Source organism: Embiotoca jacksoni, unplaced genomic scaffold, assembly GCF_022577435.1.
Source record: "Embiotoca jacksoni isolate LCO1_2020_lvr unplaced genomic scaffold, fEmbJac1.0.p SCAF_22, whole genome shotgun sequence".
NCBI lineage: Eukaryota > Metazoa > Chordata > Actinopteri > Embiotocidae > Embiotoca > Embiotoca jacksoni.
The window spans coordinates 9,588,323-9,607,209 of NW_027185363.1; the positions used below are offsets into that span (position 1 = coordinate 9,588,323).

Consider the following 18,887-nt stretch of genomic DNA (forward strand, 5'->3'; position numbering starts at 1 on the left):
GACGGTATCATTCGGTCCGAGATGTGAAAAGGAAAACGTTCCGACGTGACGCCGACTCCTCAAACCTTCAGGCTACCATTAGGGAGGAGGATCATTAGTCTCCATCTGTTTGGTGCTGCCCCAGTGTTTTCTTGTGAACTGCCGCTGATATGAATTTGATGTATCACTCGGCTACAAACAATAGTCCAAAAATAGAGCGAGAGCTGACGTCATTGCTCGGTAAGGGTGTGTGTGTGTGTGTGTGTGTGTGTGTGTGTGTGTGTGTGTGTGTGTGTGTGTTTGCGCTGAGTGTGTTTGTGTCATTGAATATGCATGACTGTGTGTGTGGTTTGTGTGTGTTTGTGTGCGTGTACGGAGATGCTCTGCGTCTCGCTCGTCCCCGGGGTTGCGGACGGGCAGATTGAAGGGGTTATTTTGATTTAACATGATGTGGGGTTTTGTTCTCTGGTTCCGCCTCTGGGACTGCATTAAGTAAAAAAAAAGAAAAAAAAGAAAAAAAAAAAATATCACAAATCTTACTATTTTTTTTCTCCAAACTTTTGCTTGTTTTTGTTTGATAATAAATGCTGAGAGATTCCCATTCGCTGTCAAATAAATTGTAAACTGCATGAAGTTCCAATTATTTACATTTACTGTTCAATTGGTTTTCAACAATAACGGGCTGAAAGATTGAAAAACAATATGACGGCTACAAGCGTCACACTACATCAGTCGATAAGGTCGTCCGTAGCCGTTTTGGCAGCGACTCACTTCTAACGCGTACAAAACGAGTTGGAAACGTACTACTGGAGTCCAGATTTGGAAATAAATATCTCTCTCTGTTGGCCTTGCCAAGGGTTCGACGAAGACGTCGACTTCACCGGCAACTTGTTTGCTTTGGCTGTCTGCCATTTCACCCCGGGCAGCTAACGCAGATGAGGCTTGCTGGAGTTTGTAGGCAGTTTTGTTTTTGTTTTTCTTCGGGAGCCTTTCATTGTTTTGGTTTGTGAGACCAAAAACAATGAGCGGAAAGTGTCTCCCTTCTACGACACACAGGTGTGGATATTTTGGTGGAGCGCTCAACGCTGTTGCAACTCTTTTGTGTCGTGCCAGTTTAATATTACCGTAAATATTATTCCTAATTGTAGCCTGAAGTAGGTGCGTCTTGTGAAAATTTAGAAGGTAACTTTAGAGTAACCAGGACAAAGACTGTGTTGTTAACACTGTCACGGTTGAAGATCTGATTACTCTCGCACGCTGAACGTGCAGAGAGTGTATGTATGAGTAAAGCCCTGCAGATAAAAGCATCGTATTGCATTTGTCCGTCGTGCTACGTGACCCCGGAGTTCGCAGCTACCACAGTGAGCGCAAGATCGCAGAGAGAAGACCACTTCGTGCAAAGTACGTCCGCTGACGGGAAAAGTTGCTCGCTGTTGAGCAAGACTGTCGTCCGTGTTTACATCAGGAACTGAGGGAATCCGAACTTCGTGTCCCGTTTGGCCCTCCAACACTAACACTGTGATTAATATCATCTCATTTCATGTGAGCTTCCTGTCGTGTTGGAGCTGTTTGTTTGTGCAGGGCGAAAGCATTCTTCATGATACGATGCAAAAGAAGGGTAAAAAAAAACAACAACAACCTTTCTTTGCACTGAAGAAAAAGTCCCTTCGGGAAGATTACGCAAGCCCAGTCGATGATATCACCAAATCAGTGTGGACGGGCAAAAAAGGAAGGGAGGGTGGAAGGAAGATGGGATTCAAAAAGGGGGTGGAAAAGGCTGTATTTGAATGAGAGGGGATCCGCTATAATGCCACTGTAATGGCTGTGGACGGCTTTAATCCTCCCTCTGGCTAGCTCTGAAGCTTTTTTTTTTTTTTTTCCCCTTCAAAGTTTCCAATGAAATAAACTCCTGTGGTGACCCGCACTCACATGACAAAATTACAATCAATTAAAGAGGAAATTCGTGCTCACAGCTCAGTGATATGGAAGAGCGCGCAGGGAGAGGTGCAGAGCCTCTGTCCACATAAATCACAAGCATTAAAACTCCATGGACGAGAAGGGAAAAGAGGGTCCACGGAGGTCAAACTGGCCTGCAGCAACGGCGGCTACCCTTACATACGGAAGACACTCTTAGCGCAGACAAAATGTTAAATGTGTCCGCGTGAGGCCTTTTTCTTCAAGTTGTGTGGACGGGAAGGGAATTATTGTTTTGTAAATGTTCATTCAAGTCAGCTATATCGGCCGCCAGCCGGTATTCACAACAACAGCTCATCTTCATTAATTGAGCCTGGCAGTGATTTGCCACGGTAGAGGATTCAGACGGGGCTAAGTGACTCGGCGAGAGAAGAAGACATGTATAAACATTGGGTTGTAGACAATATATAGCACATATTTCTTCAAGTGTAACTCCATTTCAGGTCATACATTTGATGAATTGCTGAACTGTATGCTATCTTTTATAAGAAAAAATCTCAATCCACACATTTTTTTTTTTCCCCCACCTTGTGGAGTTTACATTAAGATGCACACTATCTGCTTTTCCATGACAGTACCAGAACGAAGGATCCAGAGATTTTTATTTTTTTTTGCAAATGTTTATGTATGATTTTTTTTTTTTTTTTTTAAGGCAAATACTCATATTTGCTTTTGGATATATCGGAAATAAAAGCTTCCAAAACCACTAGCAGCAGGAAAAGGAGGGGAGTGTAAAGAAAAGAGAGGGTGCGAAAGCAAGATGGGGCGAGCAACGAAGCGGAGAAAGAAAAAAAAAAAAAAAAAAAAAAAAAAAAAGGAGAGACTTATCTTACCTTCAAGCACTGTAAGCTTGGCGCTGGTGTTGATCTCGCCGGCGCTGTTAGCGGCTGTGCACTCGTAAATGGCTTCGTCTCTGTGTGTGCGCAGCGGCTGGATCCGCAGCACGGAGCCCGAACCGTCATCAAACTCAATCACCTGCGAGAGCCACGGCAAAGCAGAAGGGCGGCGGTGATATTTTTTTTTTTTAGGGGCCTCTTTTTCAATCCAAAGATACAACTTCAATGCAAGATTATAAATGAATCCATTTCCACTTGCAGATTACAGTTTTCTTGATTTTTTTTTTTGTGTGTGTGTGTTTCTGATGCGTTTCTCGAGACTCTGGGAGTTTCTCGTGTTTTTCATTCTCACTACAAAAGTAAAACGAATGAAAAAAAAAAAGGGCCAAAATGTCCTCTTAAAGACAAGTGGGACTCAATTAGGGTGTTCAGAGTGAATATGAATATGAAGTCGTATTAAAAAAAAAAAAACAACAACACCGATGCGCAGCATGAACACGGCGGTAAGGAATACCAGCCGAGGAGCACAAACTCCCCAGCTGCCGCAGTTTTGGTGGCGAGGTAAGACTAGTCAGAAAACAAGTGATAGTTCCCGGCTAAGCCGTTTCTTTCTGTTCATGCGGGTTGAAAAGAGGGAGGGGAATCACATCAAGTAACAGATCAAGGGGGTGTATGGCCAGAGATGGGGTAGCCGAGGAACAGAAGGGGAAGGGCGAGGGTGTGAAAAAGACAGAGAGAGATGAAGCGGACTTTATAAATCAAGATGGGGGGGGTGGGGGGGTGGAGGGGGGGGATTAAAGAGAAGGGAAGCCTGTCTGGTTTGGCTCGGAGTGGAGAGGAGAGGAGTTGGTGTGATGCTTCAATAACAGGCGCGATTCATTGTGTGTCAGCGTGCGATTTGTGCCGCAAGTGTGCGCGCATGTGTGGAAGTGTCGGTCTTAATGAAAGAGGGCTGCGAGAAGCGTCTGAAGATCCGCGCCTGTAATGTTGTTGTTTTTTTTTTGTTTTTTTTGTGTCACGCGCGTTGTGTGTTTGCGGCTGCCCGTGTTGTGCGTGCGTGCGTGCGTGCGTGCGTGCGCGTGCGAGTGTTGGGATTTGTGAAAGCCGCGCACGGCTGCCCACCTCGAAGCGCTGGGAGCTGACTTTCTTGCCTTTCTTCATCCAGGTGATCCTGGGCTTGGGCTCCCCGGCGGCCTGGCACACAAACGACGCAACCCCGCCCGAGATGCCCGTCTGGTCCTCGGGGGATTTGACAAAACTCGGCAGGCCTGAGGAAGACGGAGTGAAGGGGTCACGGGGAGGGGGGTGCGAGGGGGAGGAGGGGGGGGGGAGAGAGAGAGAGAGAGAGAGAGAGAGAGAGAGAGAGAGAGAGAGAGAGAAAAAAAAAAAGTTAATGACAGGGAAGGAGGCGGAGAGTCGAGGTAAAGGAGAGAGCGGGAGGGGGTGGGAGGAGGCGAAGGGGGACGTCCGTGCGTCCGCCACGTCAGCAGGTAAGAGCTGGTCATCTGTGGGTGTCACTTTCTCCGCACAAAGGCAACCATGAGAGAAACCCCCCCCCCCCCACGGAGGCGTTGTTGCCGCGCACACCTGCAGCTCGGTCACGGGAGGAACATGGAGCCTTTGTGTGTCCGTCTGTCACCGTAGCAGGTTGAATTCTTCAACCTTGTGCTTTGACACATAATCTGAAACGGGGCCGAGTTCGTCACCCACAGCAAATACGACGTTGGGAGTTCATCTGGTCGTTTTGTTTCGCATTCAAACGGCCCCAAATTGTCTGACGAGGCCTTTAAAGCGCTCGACACTTTGCCAAAATCCCAACGAGGCAACGACTGTGTCTTACTACCCGTTTTGATTCTGCATCACGACTTCCTGGATCGCGCGTGTTTACAAACAAACCGCGGAGAGCAACTCCGAGCCGGAGTTTCCGCTGTTTGCCTTTCGGGTTTCCACGGAGCACCGCGCCCAGCGTCATTGTGCGCACGAACAATGGAGTGTGTGTTTTCGCCGACGGCCTGTCAAAGCTGACGCGAAGCCACAATGAGCGCACCTTAGCTGCGCGCTACGGCCGCCGTGCTTTCTGCTGTATTTACAGCCTCAAGACGTGCATAATCCTGGCTGCAGCAACGTGACACAATGCCCTTATTACCGGCTTCGTCAGCTCGTGTTTCATCTCCAGAGTCATTAAAGGGGGGGGGGGGGGGGGGGGAGGTGGGGAACACCTAAACCACAGACGAGGAGACTGTCCCGTGGAGACGCGCACAAAGGAGTAAATCATTACGCTGCGTACACAGAGGAGCCGCCAGCCTTCCCTCACTGAGCACACACTGGGGAAAATCCAGCAATGGCTGCCACCATTCTTCTCTTCTTTTTTTTTTTTTTTTTATGTGCTCTGATATAACATTAGTGGAAGGTGGCGGAGGGGAGGGGTTCGACTTGTAGTTAGCATAACATTGTGCCTACTTCGGATGCGGACGGGGGTGTCTGCCCTGCACATTCTGCAGGTCCACCTGTCACGCCATCACTCTCTGCCCTCGCTCGGCCGGAGAAAGAGAGACCGCACCGTCGGTGCTGGCCGTCCTCGTCGGGAGGACATCTCTGCACAGGAGCGTTCATACGAACGACGTACAGCGATAAGACTCGGGCTGCCCCTCCGAACGTCCAGTCGTCACCCGGAGGGCCCCCCCCCCCTCAGTCATTCCATTGCAAAATGGAAAACAAAGAGGACCGAACGGAGTGAATCTTCATGTTCAGAAGCCAAATCTGATTGGACCGACAGAAATCCGAGTCGAGTGCAGCCCTACAGTCTGCAGTAAAAGTGATACTGCGAGCCTGCAGGCAGCGGTGTGCGCGTGCGTACGCGACACTTTGATGTGAGGTGGTTTACGCACATTCAAATGAAGCCGGTCGGAGGAGGAGAGGTACAATCGAGCTGTGGAACACCGCAAACAAATTTACTGGAGTCGACTAATCTTATCTCGTAAACTCAACGGAAGTTGTATTAATGTTAAGTTAAATCAAAAACCTTTTTATTTTCAGAGCTTTTGAGCATGATTCGTCCTGACTTTAATTATACTGATGTGAAATGATGAATTAACAGATTTGAAACAAATAAACAACAGACCATCTTAATTAAGCTGAAATACATATTTAAGTTCAAACAGCTTCCCGATCAGTTCAATGTATTAACAAATCTAAATAGACTGAGACAGAGGTTTTAAAATGAGGCCATATTTATTCGAGCTAACATTTAACAAAGTTAGAGGAACGATTTGTAGTTTTTGATTGGTAACAAAAAAAAAAAAAAAAATTCATATTTTAAGCTCAAACAGGAAGCTGTATTTTACAGTGCAGAAATAAGAGAATGTGGCTTCTTGTCGAAATATTTTCAACAAGTTTACCTGCTATTTATACCAAATCAACTGCACACGTGGTACGTGACAAGGCAGGGAGCCACAAGTGAAAAATATAACCATATAAATCAACTTCAAAAAGTAAAAATGCAGCTATCAGTTTGATTATATTTGTTGTTGAAAATCAAGTGTTTTCAACTGGTCTTCTGAAGAGTATGCAACTGTGATATAACTGCAATAAGTCTAACAGACTGAAGTCAATTTGATCTTTAAAAAAAAAACAAAAAAAAAACAACCACGACGAGCTGACAAAAGGCCAACAATGGAGATGTACTGCAGCGCGGCGTAGTGCGTCAACAGGCAGCGAAGCACACTTGGCGAAGCACAGCAGCCTCAACATGCATCTATCCAACTGCAACCTGCGACCCCGTCGCAATCTCTAAATCCACGCGACATTTGAATGATATATTCGTCCCGGATCTTCCGGAGATGAGACTTAAAAGACTGCGGCAGCGCAGCAATAAATCCTTCCCCATAGCGTCGGTGGGAGCCGCGTTAACGATTCTAACCAGATGGGCATTAAGAGCGTGCCTGAGCACGCGTCGGTGCGTGCGTGGCCGGGTGACTTGGAATCCTCAAAACCTGATTAGCACCAATCTGACTTCCAGGAGTTTGCTCTTAACATCTGTCCGTCATAAATTGACGCGAGGGGCTTTTTTTTTCTTTTTTTTTTTCCACTTCGTTGCTCGGACGGAGATCGGGCAAGTATTAAAACAGTCCTCCGCACGTGCTTCAAATTAAAGGATGGCAGCTCGTGTATTGGCACAAACATCCAAGTCAGGAACTGCTGGATCTTAGAAATGATAAGGGATTTTTTTTTTTTTTTTTTTTTTTTTAGGGATAAACAGATGAACGGAGTAAACTGGCCTCTCTGATCTTTTCCTACATGAATCCTCTTGAACAAGCTTCCCCTGAATTTCCGATAGTTGACTCAAAAGACGAAACGACGGCAAATTCCGAGCTGTCCATCGTTCATCCAGATCTCGCCGGGCGTTCGAACCCCAAATCTCCAAAAGGTCTGGGTGGCCAGACAGATGAGAACGTGATCTCCATGAAAAACAGCATTGGCGTGCACAAACGGCAGCGTGGCTGGTGGTGGAGGGGAAAAGAAAAACACAGCTTTTGGTTGCTGGAGCAAAGAGCCTTTCATGTTATGACTGCCAGTAGATCCTAAACCTCTGACTTCCACGCGGAGTTAATAGTGGTCCTAACACCAACCGAAAGGCCGGAGGCATTTAAGACCGAACTGAAAGAGTTGGGTGTTCCTGCACCGCTGCCGGATGAGGATACGAAACTGTTGGGTTTGTCACTTCTTTTCTTCGAGACAAAATCTAGACTTTTTTTTTATTTTTTATTTTATTTTTTTTTCTTTCTCCTTCCCCGTGTCCCATTTTCTTTGCTGTCAGGCGGTTGTCACATGAAAACAATGGCAAGGGCGAGGTGGAAAACACATAAGCCTACCTATGCAAATCCTTCACTCAGCCACTGACTGCAACCTTTGAGCCGCACTCTTCCTATGCTTTGATACATCACATTGAAAACTCCTTTCTTTGACAAGGCTTTAACGCGCGCTCTCTTCTCTCTGCCGATGCAGGGGAAGCGCTGCCGCAGCTGTCAGGCAGACTTCTCGCTGCGAGCGACCAGAATCTTCGGGTTCGAGGTTATTGGCTAATGAATACCTCGTATTTCCAACATTTTTGGCCAAATTACAACGACGCCGTAATTACTGTCACGCGAACGCTGAACTGAATGAGTTTAGTCAAATGCAAAGCAGATGAACACATCTGGATTACCACTCAATCATTCAAGCTACTGGTTTTAATTACCAAATGAACGCGCCAGACAGATGAGAAAGTGATCTCCATGAAAAACAGCATTGGCGTGCACAAACGGCAGCGTGGCTGGTGGTGGAGGGGAAAAGAAAAACACGGCTTTTGGTTGCTGGAGCAAAGAGCCTTTCATGTTATGACTAATGAATGGAATAAATGAATTCATCGAAGCACAAAAACAATGCACACATGTGAAAACTTCCCTACTCTTATTCTGCGGGACTTAATAGGTGTTTCTTCTTCGCTGCTACACGAGAGACATTAACCTCATTATCGAACACATCGTGGGGTTATTAGGGAAATGAATGCAAACCCTTTTAACGCCTTGTTCAAAAACTTAATATAAAGTGCTGGCTTGATCTACTAGCAGTCATTAGTAGTAATTCACTGAATTTAGCACTTATGATGCAGTGTGGTGATTTAGCGTGGTGACATCTACACTCTAACCCTGAGTGGAGGCTATTGACAAATCTGAATAGATCCTGGAGCAGCGAAGGAGCCTAAAAGCTGCTGATTGCTGTGGGGGGGGGGGGAGAGGGATTAAACAGCTTCTCTCCGTTAACCTGACGCCTGCAGCAGTATTTGTGGGGTCTGAGGTCATTAAAGAGATGAAAGGTGCGCGCTTGTCTGAAGTCCAATAGAGATACATGTGTGAGTATTCACTGGACAGATCTCCACGTGTTGAGATGGATGATCGCCCGTCAAGACCTGCACCGCAAACGGGTCTGAAATACGGACTAACGACGAGAGCAGGGGCGAACTATATGCAGGGCTGAATGAATGGGAAATTACTCGGAGCTGCTCACTATTCTGAGATACAAAAATACGTGCTATTATTTGATACTTTCCCAAGCAGCTATACAGTTTTCTCTTTTTTTCCCTCGTCGGGGGCCTCGGTGTACGGCCTGTAATAAATGCAGAGACAGCAGGGAGAGTCGCGTAAATGGCACTTGTGTGGCTAACAATTAGTGTATTCCCAAACCTGCCAGAGTGCCCAACGAGAGCTACTCTGCAGTGTAGAGTATCAGGGATCGATTCGCACACGCCAGAGAGAACACCATTAATTCTTATTAATAATGGATTAGCAAGTTATCATTTTCATGGGGCGACACTTAGTGGAAATTTGTCTGATGGCATCAGCACTGGTTGTTTTAATGGAATACTTCCATTAAGGTCTTTTGAGGCCATTAGCAGCCAACTTGTTTGCAATTAATTCCGTATAAAGCTGCCACACCTCCAAGTTATTTACCCCTATAAAGTCAACTGCATTTCAGGCTGTTTGTTTAAACCAATAAACATCATGTTTTCTATCTGCACTTCTGTTTTACAGCTGAACACCAAGGAACATTGTGTCATTTGTCTCATAAGATATCCTCCTGCTCAAGATGATTTATTTAAAAAAAAAAAGAAAACGCTAACAGCTCACAATGAGCATGTTTTTCACAGTGCTGTCAACAGTGCAGTAGTTTAACAGCTCTTCCGTTTAAGATTTTCTGGATTGCCAATTATTCTGCAGGGTATTTAATTTGTTCTTCATTTTGTCTCTAAATTCCAGAAAATTGTGAAAAATGTCGATATAATGCAACAGCCCAATGCAACATTTTATCTGACCGACCATGCAGAACCCCAAAATATTAAATTTACTGTCACGCGAGACTACAAAAGCAAATGTTTTGGCACTAACTGATTCATTTTCTGTTGATTGACAAATCAATGAATCAACTTATTATTGCAGCTGCAGTGTCAATCACACAATGGACTTCCCTTCACCTTCGACGGTAAGACGAGCGAGACACTTTACGAATGTTTTTTTTTTTTAGTCCTTGTGAATTGGCCTTTATGTCTTTACCTGAATTTAAAGTTTCAGTGTTCAATGTCACCCCTTCATTAAGAAATTCCTGGAATCAAACTCCACAAATTCCTCCCCATGTTGTTCTAGGATTTTTCTGGACGGTTCAGTTTCCATGCACTTCCCTCTCCAACTCACTCGCAGTCAGCTCACACTGCATTTTCTTATGATAACACAGAGACCAGAAACTATTTTTACATTTCTCTTCTTGGAATGAAGTGCAGTGGCCGAAGACTGATGGAGCCTTATAAGTGTTATCGGAACTTCAGTGAAATCGGAAGACTAATGTGATTCATCAACAGAGATACTGTACTTAAAAGAAAATGTCTAAACCTATAGAAGAGAAAAAGGGGAAAAAAAAAAAAACTTTCAATATGGCCATGGACCACAAAGACTGGCTCTCTATCAGGCCTTCCAGCCTTCCCTGAATTATTCAAGACAGTGGAGAACAGAAAGAACTCTAAGTGCAATTACCCTTCACTCCTCTCTTCACAGTGTGAGCAACATTAATGTAATGGCTTTCATCTTCTCAAGCCGATTATGAAGGGAGGGAGGAATCTCTCAAGTCTCTCTCTCTCTCTCTCTCTCTCTCTCTCTCTCTCTCTCTGTCTCTCTCTCTGTGTGTCTCTCTCTCTCTCTCTCTCGTCTTGACTGTCAGTCAGCGTATGACATTTGCAAAAACTAAAAGAAAGACAGAATGGGCTTTGGTGACTGGTGCGTAGACTGGGCATTTAAAGCAACTGTTTAAAAAATATCAGAGGATAAATGCTTCATTGTGGACTTTTTGATGGTGAGAACGTGGGTGTTCCTGGTATCACACGATTGGGAGTCTGAGGTGTTATATTACCTGTGGTATTCAAACTGGCGCCCAACCTAGATCGAGGCTAAGATGACTCACAATATGTGACTTCTTTCAACCCACCCGATTCCTTAAGGGAAAGTTTGCACAGACAAAAAGGCAGACACTCTGCCACGGTTCCTTTGTTGTGCTTCCTTAAGATAAAACTGCTTTTGTTTCGGATGCTGTTTTAAGGAAAATTATGGTTACAAAACTGTTTCACGGTTTCCTTTTCCTCGGTGCTAACATCCCGGTCGTGGTCTCGCCGTGTCATTAACTAAAAACAAGCACGCGTTTGGACAGTACAAATGCAAAATTCAAAGCAGTTCCCTGTCGCTAAAGAACAAGTTGTCTTTGTACGTGTTCCTAACTCGCGCGACAACTCTGCTAATGTGTGCTACTTTGGAACTATGAGGGACTGCTGCATTTGGAGGCGTGTGTGGGCGTCAACCCGGGGATACTCGCATGCTAAACAAAATACGAGAAGGGGAGAGTACATTTTGAATGCAGCTTGAATATGTAATAAAGTATAGAGCGTGCCATCTTTGTAATGGAAATCCAAACTAGCCTCTAAAGTGGCTGTGGGATCACAAAGGGAGATTCTGGCGACTTGTGGGTGGGCGGTGGGGGTGGGTGGGAGCGGGGGGTTGTGCTGCTAGGTAAAGTCCAACCTTGTCTCGGACCCCGACGTTAATAAACCAACGTGGGGAAAATGTTAAGTATGTTAAGTGATCCCGGGAGGTGCTGGGACGTGGGGGCAGCTGCTGAGATGGCTCCGAGCTTCTTCAGAGATCCCATTTTGGGGTTTGCTCATCATCCATCACCACACGCCCCCTCTGCGACCTCACTAACCTCATTAATTTGCCTCCCTTAGATTAGCCTTCCCTCAGAGACCACAAAGAGCCCCTACCATTGTTCTCGTCGTCTCACCCACACGGCCTGGAGGTCTTAAGTAAATCAGCTCTCCACTAGCCCGAATTTGAGGAGGGAAATTAAATTATGTAACGGATGGTACATGGAACAACAACGAGATTCTGGCTTGAAAGGTGTGACCATTTATCCATGGAAAAAGATCCCACTTGAGATCCAAACACATTTTTATTCTGCTCCATGGCCACAGGCTGTTTGGGCTGAGTTAAATGCCTTTAAAAGCACCTTAGAGGATGCACCAAAACTAAACAATACCCCCTCCCCTCCCGCCCCCAACACTATTCGAAAATCATCTCCTATCCCAAGTGAGTGGTGATGTGGCTGTGAGTTACTTGATTATGTCCAATTTAGTGCCAGCTATCCTGAATTTCTCCCGTCTCGCCATCTGATCAGGAAGTGCCAAAATAGCTGAATGTGCATCCTTTAACGCCTCAAATACTTCTCACATAGTATCACTCCATACAAATCCATATTATCACTTAAACGTCTGGTAATAGTTGATTATTTCGATTCAACGCAGACTGAGATTAAGTGAGAGTGTAACAAGTGCAACGTAGTGAGGGACAGTCGTGGGTGGAGATTTGTTTTGTCAATAATGACACGACGACGAGCACAGAATTGAATTGTCTCTCTCCATCTGCCCTTTTTCTGGAAGGACACTGCCGGTTCCTGTCATGCTGTGGCACCACCGAAACCGGGACGCAGCAGCGGGTTTGGGTGACTGCCTCTGGCCCTGCTATCGAGCTCCCTAATTAAACTATTAATCTCACGTCATTAACCTCCGATGACCCTCTCCTGCCTCCACTCTGACATTGCTGCACTGGCTTATGAAAACAACTTCCCATCAAATCTCTTCAAACCTCTAAGACGTGTTTATGTTGAAGATGTTGCTCTCACACCCACTGCTTCCTCAGAGTGAATTTTCTATTGTTCAGCTGCCCCCCACCCCACCCCCTCTCCACCACCACCTCAGTCTCTCCCTCACAGTGTGCCTGTCTGTACAATGAGTGTGGACCACAGCTGTGTGCTAACTGCATTACTCTCCGAGTGGCTCTCCAAGGTGGATATGGTTACTTTTAATTAAAAAAGAATCAATTTCTGTCCCCGTCAGTTTTTGAACTAGGCGACCATATGGACACTAAAAAATACAATCCAATTTCCAGCCATGCAGCCCCCCATCTGGCCGCTCATCTCCAAACCACTTTGGCACTTTCATTGCTTCACTCTTTTGTGAGCTTTGAAATTTGCCAAATCAATCTACGATGATTATCATGCAGTTTCGTGGGGTACATAGCAAGTTATGTGGATTTCAGGGCTTTTCAAACATTCATGAAATTCTGTGCTGTATTACAGGCTCCTTGGAGAAGTGTCTGTTTCAAAGCTAAGAGCATATATATATACTGTATATTTAGCACCGTGGCCCCATTGGGAACTTCTTGCTTATGGTAAAGCCATTCGACAATACAGAAATACGATGGCAAAGAAATTGTCTTAAAAACCAATGATTTAAAGTTATTTTACTGATGTTACACATAAGATCACGAATAGGACACTAAACATTTGCAGCATGAGACAGTGATTTGATATATAAAAAAAAAAAGTCATTTTCAACTTATTAAGATAATCATGGTACCACTGTAATCTCCCTACTGCTGGGAGTGAAAAGAGCAGACTTGGGCACAAAGGAGGCCTTGGTGATCCCGCTGTACCTCCCATGAAAAGCAAGCCCAAGATTATAACATGGGAGGAAGGAGAGGAGACACATACATCAAAAGCTTATTAAAGCCCATGAAATAACTCACAATGACAGCGCTACAAAAAGATAACCATTACATTTAAGTGCTGGGTATGTGTGACTTTGAGGCTGACCTTGTGGGGCCAGTGGCCTATTGTGTACAAGGAGGCGGTATGGAGGGCTAGTTGATTAGGCTGGGCTCCCCGGGGATCGATGGGGCGTCTGTGATCAGCACTCAGAGTAATCACACTGTATTGTGTGCCTACTCAATGATGATATAAGATGAATGATGTCACGAGGCTCGAACACGGATCGCGCTGCTGGAGTGTTTTCTTGTAGTTATTTGTGCGGCTAAAATTATGATGAATTGTACCATCTTACGCCAAACAAACAAGCACATTGAAATGAGGCCACCTGAAAACATCAAACAATGAACTGTAAATAGCAGAACAGACTGTTTTTTTTTAGTTTTTTTTTTTTAGAAAGGCATAGCCGAACACTGCTCACACATGTTTGTGGTTCCTTTGCCTGCTCAACTTTTTCAAGGGGGAGACAAGGACACCAGGCTGAACCCATGTAATCAGAAACTTGCCAGGCACCCCGCCCATAATATCTGTCTGGTGTCTGCCCTGTAATACAGGAAATCCAAACCAGAACTATCAAGTTCACATAACTAAGTTGCATAGAAATTAAAGGCACCGCATGAACGCAACCCTGCTATTAGTGGTAGGTGTTATTTTTGCCCCCCAACTGTTTTATTTTAATTCTACGTCTGTTTGCTTTACAGTCGGGGTAATAACAGTTCTCGGCCTTTTCCCATGTGAGCTTACATTAAACTACAACCATAGGTAAACCCCAGAGCGGAGGAAGGCCTCCCTTTTTTCTAAGTTATTTCATGTTTTACCTTTTAAGCTGAAATTCCACCTTTATTCTCGCTCGCCTGTATTCATGTATCTGTGTCTGGGTGTATCCTCAATAAAAACACTTGTGCCAGCTTGTCACATCAGAGTATCTTTGTCTTTTAATTAAAATGCTGGGATCTGTGTTTTTATCTGTAAATGATATAATTACTGAAATTAGAGACCGGAGCGATCTTGCTCTCTCGGAGACAGAAGCACAGAGCAAAGATACAGGATTTACAAAAGTTACTTTACATTGCACATTTTTCTCGAATTGAACACTATCTATAAAACCAAAAACTTGCATCCTTAATTCAAAAAATTATAACGGATGCAACTATGACAAAATACGATCTTTAAATTACTTTCACCAGCCAGCCCACTTTGCTTATTATGCACATTTGCATGTACCTATATGCACAATATAGATTAAAGATAGCACAGCTTTGTAATCAAGGGCTCCATCCAAACTCTGGGCTGCACAAGGCTTCTGACAGACTCAGCATATTCAAACAATATCTTGGCACCTTCAAAGGCCCTAACATAGTCTTTTATTCCTAATCTCAAAAAAAAAAAAAAAAGCCTATGCAATTGAATCAATTTTGCTGATTAAAATGCAGCCAGAGAAAAGCACAAGCACACAACATACCATGACAGTAAACAAGTTCCACAACCAGTAAATAGATGACTCATATAGCAGATCTCATTTGCTTTGTGAAGAGGAGTACTAACCAATTATTAATAGACCGAACACAAACTGTCTTTCACTTATTCAATTAACTTCTTTCAGATATAATTAATCACAAGCTATTCACGCTTTATTTAAATTCTTAAGGGGCTGTTCATATTCAGAGTGTGTTATTTTATAGCAGGATGCAATGGGTTTGCTTGCAAAGGAAAAAAAAACTAACAGACTTGAGTCAAATCCATGTGTGGGGATGGATCCAGTGCAGTGGGGCGCATGTTTAATATCTTACTCAAGCACTACTGCTCCAGTCACGGTTTGACTTGGTCTGATCAAATTACAAGCAGAGCAAAGACAGTCTTGCCAGACCACAAGAAAAAGGACAGGGCTGCAAAACTTTTCTGCGAGGTCAAGTTCGCAGTGATTCTGTGCAAAAAGTAAACACACCACGAGAGCCAGAGATGGTAACACAGGGCTGAGTGAGAAAAGCCAACGGGTACGGCGGGGGGCGGGGGGGGCATGTCCTATTCGATGCATGTTTGAAAGGACAGAGCAGTTGGCGTGGTCGGTTGGGGGGGGGGGGGGGAGCAGGACGGGGGTGGGTTATAATTGAATTACAGTGACCCTGTGACAGCACTGTAGGTGAAGTCATGTGTTGAATTAATTCTGTCCCTGACCCAGTCTTTGGCAGGGGAGTCCCTCTTTGCTGCCCCCGTAGACCCAAAGGTGCGGCGGCAGCGACACATCTTTCGGAGTGCCTTTTTTCCAGCCAAAACTATCATTCAGATTGACAACCGGGCAACGCAGGCCGACGGATCGTCACCGTCTGCATTGTGTGCTTATTTTTAGTTGCGATGCTGAAGCTCTCTATACTTGGGGACGTCCGTTAGACGAGCAGCTATTTCTGTTTGCCGCAATCCACCGAAGACATGAAATGTAAAAGGAATCTATATTCTATTTTAAATGAAGCTCAACACGGCACAACATGAAAGCTTGTTCTTCAAACATATATGTGCGGCAATGCAGTGTGTTTAATTCAACTTCAGATAATAAATGTCAGTCCTTTTAAATGTAGAGAACATCTCGCATCAGGCTTCAGAATTGTTCAAATGATCACCAGATCTAACAAAAACCTGAAATTATTCTTAAAGAATTTGCTATTTATCCTCCCATTAAGTGCAATTTTCGTAATGTGTTCAGCAAATGACGCCGCAACATACAGTAAAGCTGTGACATCAGATTGCGGGGAAGGCACTTCACACGTGAATGGGGTTACTTACTGTCTGCCAGAGAGGAGAACACCATGCAGCTGAGTAGAAGAAGGAATGGCAACGCCCCTCTGGGCAGGAGGGGCACTGCCAGGTGAATATTAGGCACCATGTTCCAAGTTGGCACTGCTCCCTCCTCGGTCCCCTGCTAGACACGTCCCACTCTGACAGGATCAAAGACTAACACCTGGGAGAGCAAACACATGCAGAACAGTGGTACAGAAACATTAGTATTCAAACTCACCGTACATTTGCATATATTTGAATGAGCATAATAACACAGTAAAGCAGAAATATCAAAAGGGAGTCGCAGAGCAGCACCGAAACAGACAGAAATGTTTGTATACTTGTAAGAAAACAACAGCAGACAACGCTGGAGATCTTTGGTCGCGATCAACAAAGCACCTAATACCCACAACAAAATCCTGCTCGGGGCAGAGGAAAATACAAGTGAAGTGAGCGCAACACGCAAACAACATCAGCAGAAGAGCTGTCGAAACAAGCGGTGCAGTTCTACAGAGGGAAATTATTGGACAAAAAAAAAATAACAAGAACAGAGGGGAGGTCAAGGCACAGGCTTTAAGCTCCTCAGACACCCTCTTACAATGAGGATCAGTTAAAAACCCAGAGGACCTCCTAAATACGGCTCCCCCAGGACCACCGGCCACTTAATGTTCCCCATTAGGAAATTGAAACTGTCCCATCTTCCAGATGGTCTCAAATCACACAAAGTGCCATGATCTCATAGAACGACAACATGTATGCATACGTAAACAATTAATACGCAACATATCCCACGGGGGAGCCTGGCCGGTCAACAAAACAGCAGCAGGTGGACCACAAATGAACTGTAATTAACCAAGCTGGAAAACAGAAAGCGTTGCTCGGTCGTCTCAAGCAGAAGAAGTCAAACAAAGGCTGTCCCTCAAATGAAACCGCACTGACAAACACTGACACTTTGTATTTTTAGGAATTACATTTAGAGAAGGAAACAACAAAGTCAATTGATAAAGATTCTGATATATGACCTTAAGTTTGTTACAGCCTCCAGTTTCAACGTCTAATACTATTATAAACAAAGTAACTGTGTATCCCCATGAATTGAACTAACTACATTTTCTTATCCCCACTCTCTAGCCCATGGCCATCTCTGATGAGTAATCATAATGCTGTAAAGGAGACCACAATATGGTAAGGATAGATATCTCTCGCTCTCTTGATGGAATTAAAGCGGTATCTGCAGAGGACTTTGAAAAAAAAAAAAAAAAACTAAAATGAGAAAACTTTTAAAAGTTTTAAAGTAAGCCTACTTTTGTCTTCAAGGGCTCACTGACAATGCTTCTGTACAAAGGCTTTACAGGCCTATTGGAATTGAATTGAAAACTTTCTCAGTTCGTCTGTTCAATCTCACTGCCCAGTTTACAGTAGTGACTGAACAATACTGATTGCTGATATTTGTGAAGAGAGAAAGAGAAGAACTCACAATGTGGAATATCTTGAAGCTCGCTGGGTGGTCGGTCAGCTTTAGTCTATTCAGTTCAGCTAAATAAGTTAGAGTGTCAGGAACACAATGTCTCCACTATCTTGTGGGGACAAAAAAAAAAAAAAAAAAAAAAAACATTCTTAAGCCTGTGGAGGTGTTGAGCAGCCCATTACTCATGTGGCCATTTCAATGCGGGTGGAAACAGAGAAAAACGCACACACCGGGCAACTCTTCGACCAGCCTCTTTGTTAATCAAGACCAAGGAAAACACTCTGTTAGGCAGAGGTCTCAGCAAAGCAAAAATTTCTATAGCTTCTTTTCTTCATCTGAGCTTCGCTTTAACCTCTTCTGACAAGTCATTTGGCAAAAGCAACAAAAAAAACCAAAAAACAATATGCATGGTTGAGTAAAACTATGTGAAGAAATGGCGAGTCAGAGCAGGCGCCTCACCTATGGGCACAGAAGCAGACAGGTATCATTGACAGCTCGCTCTTCATCACCGTTTGTCACTTACAGGAATGTGCCTCCAGGCTCTCATGTCTGCTAAACCAATTTCCAATTCCGTACACACCTCACATCCAAGGAATTTCCAAACACCATCTATCGTCAGTGAAGGTTCAAGCTGTGATCGCATCAAACTGTACGACACCCCTCCCTGTGTGTAGAGATCTGGAGAAATACCAACAAGTGCAGCTAAAATCATTTCAAATGTCTGAAGAAAAAAAAAAATATATATATATATATATATATTTCCTTCTGCGTCCTCACCTTAACTGGTAATGACAACGCAGTTTATTGTTGTTGTGTTAAGCTGTAGCAGCCTGGAGAAGCAAAAACAAAATACACAAATACACTTCCCAGGATGCCAGAGAAGTGGATCACACACACACCCCCTCCCCCCCCCCCTCCTCCTCCTCCTCCTCTGCAACCAGAATTAAAAGACATTTAGGCCCCGTTTTTATCTGAACTTAATACCCCAAGTTAGCTTTCGCAAAATGAGTGTAACTCGTATCAAGTTTGTTGGCTGACAAATCTGTTTTGACACCCGTTTCTGTGCGCGCCAGTGTTGCGCCGGTTGGTGTCGGTGTGCGCGGAGAGCGAGTGGAGCTGATGGAGTTGGCTACTCGCCGGTGCTCCGAACCCTTGGCGGTGGAGGGATATCTTTCACAGCA

General features: G+C 44.6%; 1 protein-coding gene across 21 annotated transcripts in view; it reads right to left on the reverse strand.

The window, feature by feature from the left end:
* The window catches only part of LOC138203162 (receptor-type tyrosine-protein phosphatase F), a 166,540-nt gene that overhangs the window by 91,875 nt on the left and 55,778 nt on the right, over positions 1 to 18,887 (reverse strand). For all 21 annotated transcript variants that reach the window (XM_069157853.1, XM_069157845.1, XM_069157856.1 and 18 more), the window contains exons 2-4: positions 16,245 to 16,419; positions 3,912 to 4,057; positions 2,787 to 2,928 (exon numbers count right to left, since the gene is read on the reverse strand). In XM_069157853.1, coding sequence (XP_069013954.1) covers positions 2,787 to 2,928; positions 3,912 to 4,057; positions 16,245 to 16,344 — 388 coding nt within the window. In that variant the 5' untranslated portion in view covers positions 16,345 to 16,419. The remainder of the gene's footprint in view (positions 1 to 2,786; positions 2,929 to 3,911; positions 4,058 to 16,244; positions 16,420 to 18,887) is intronic.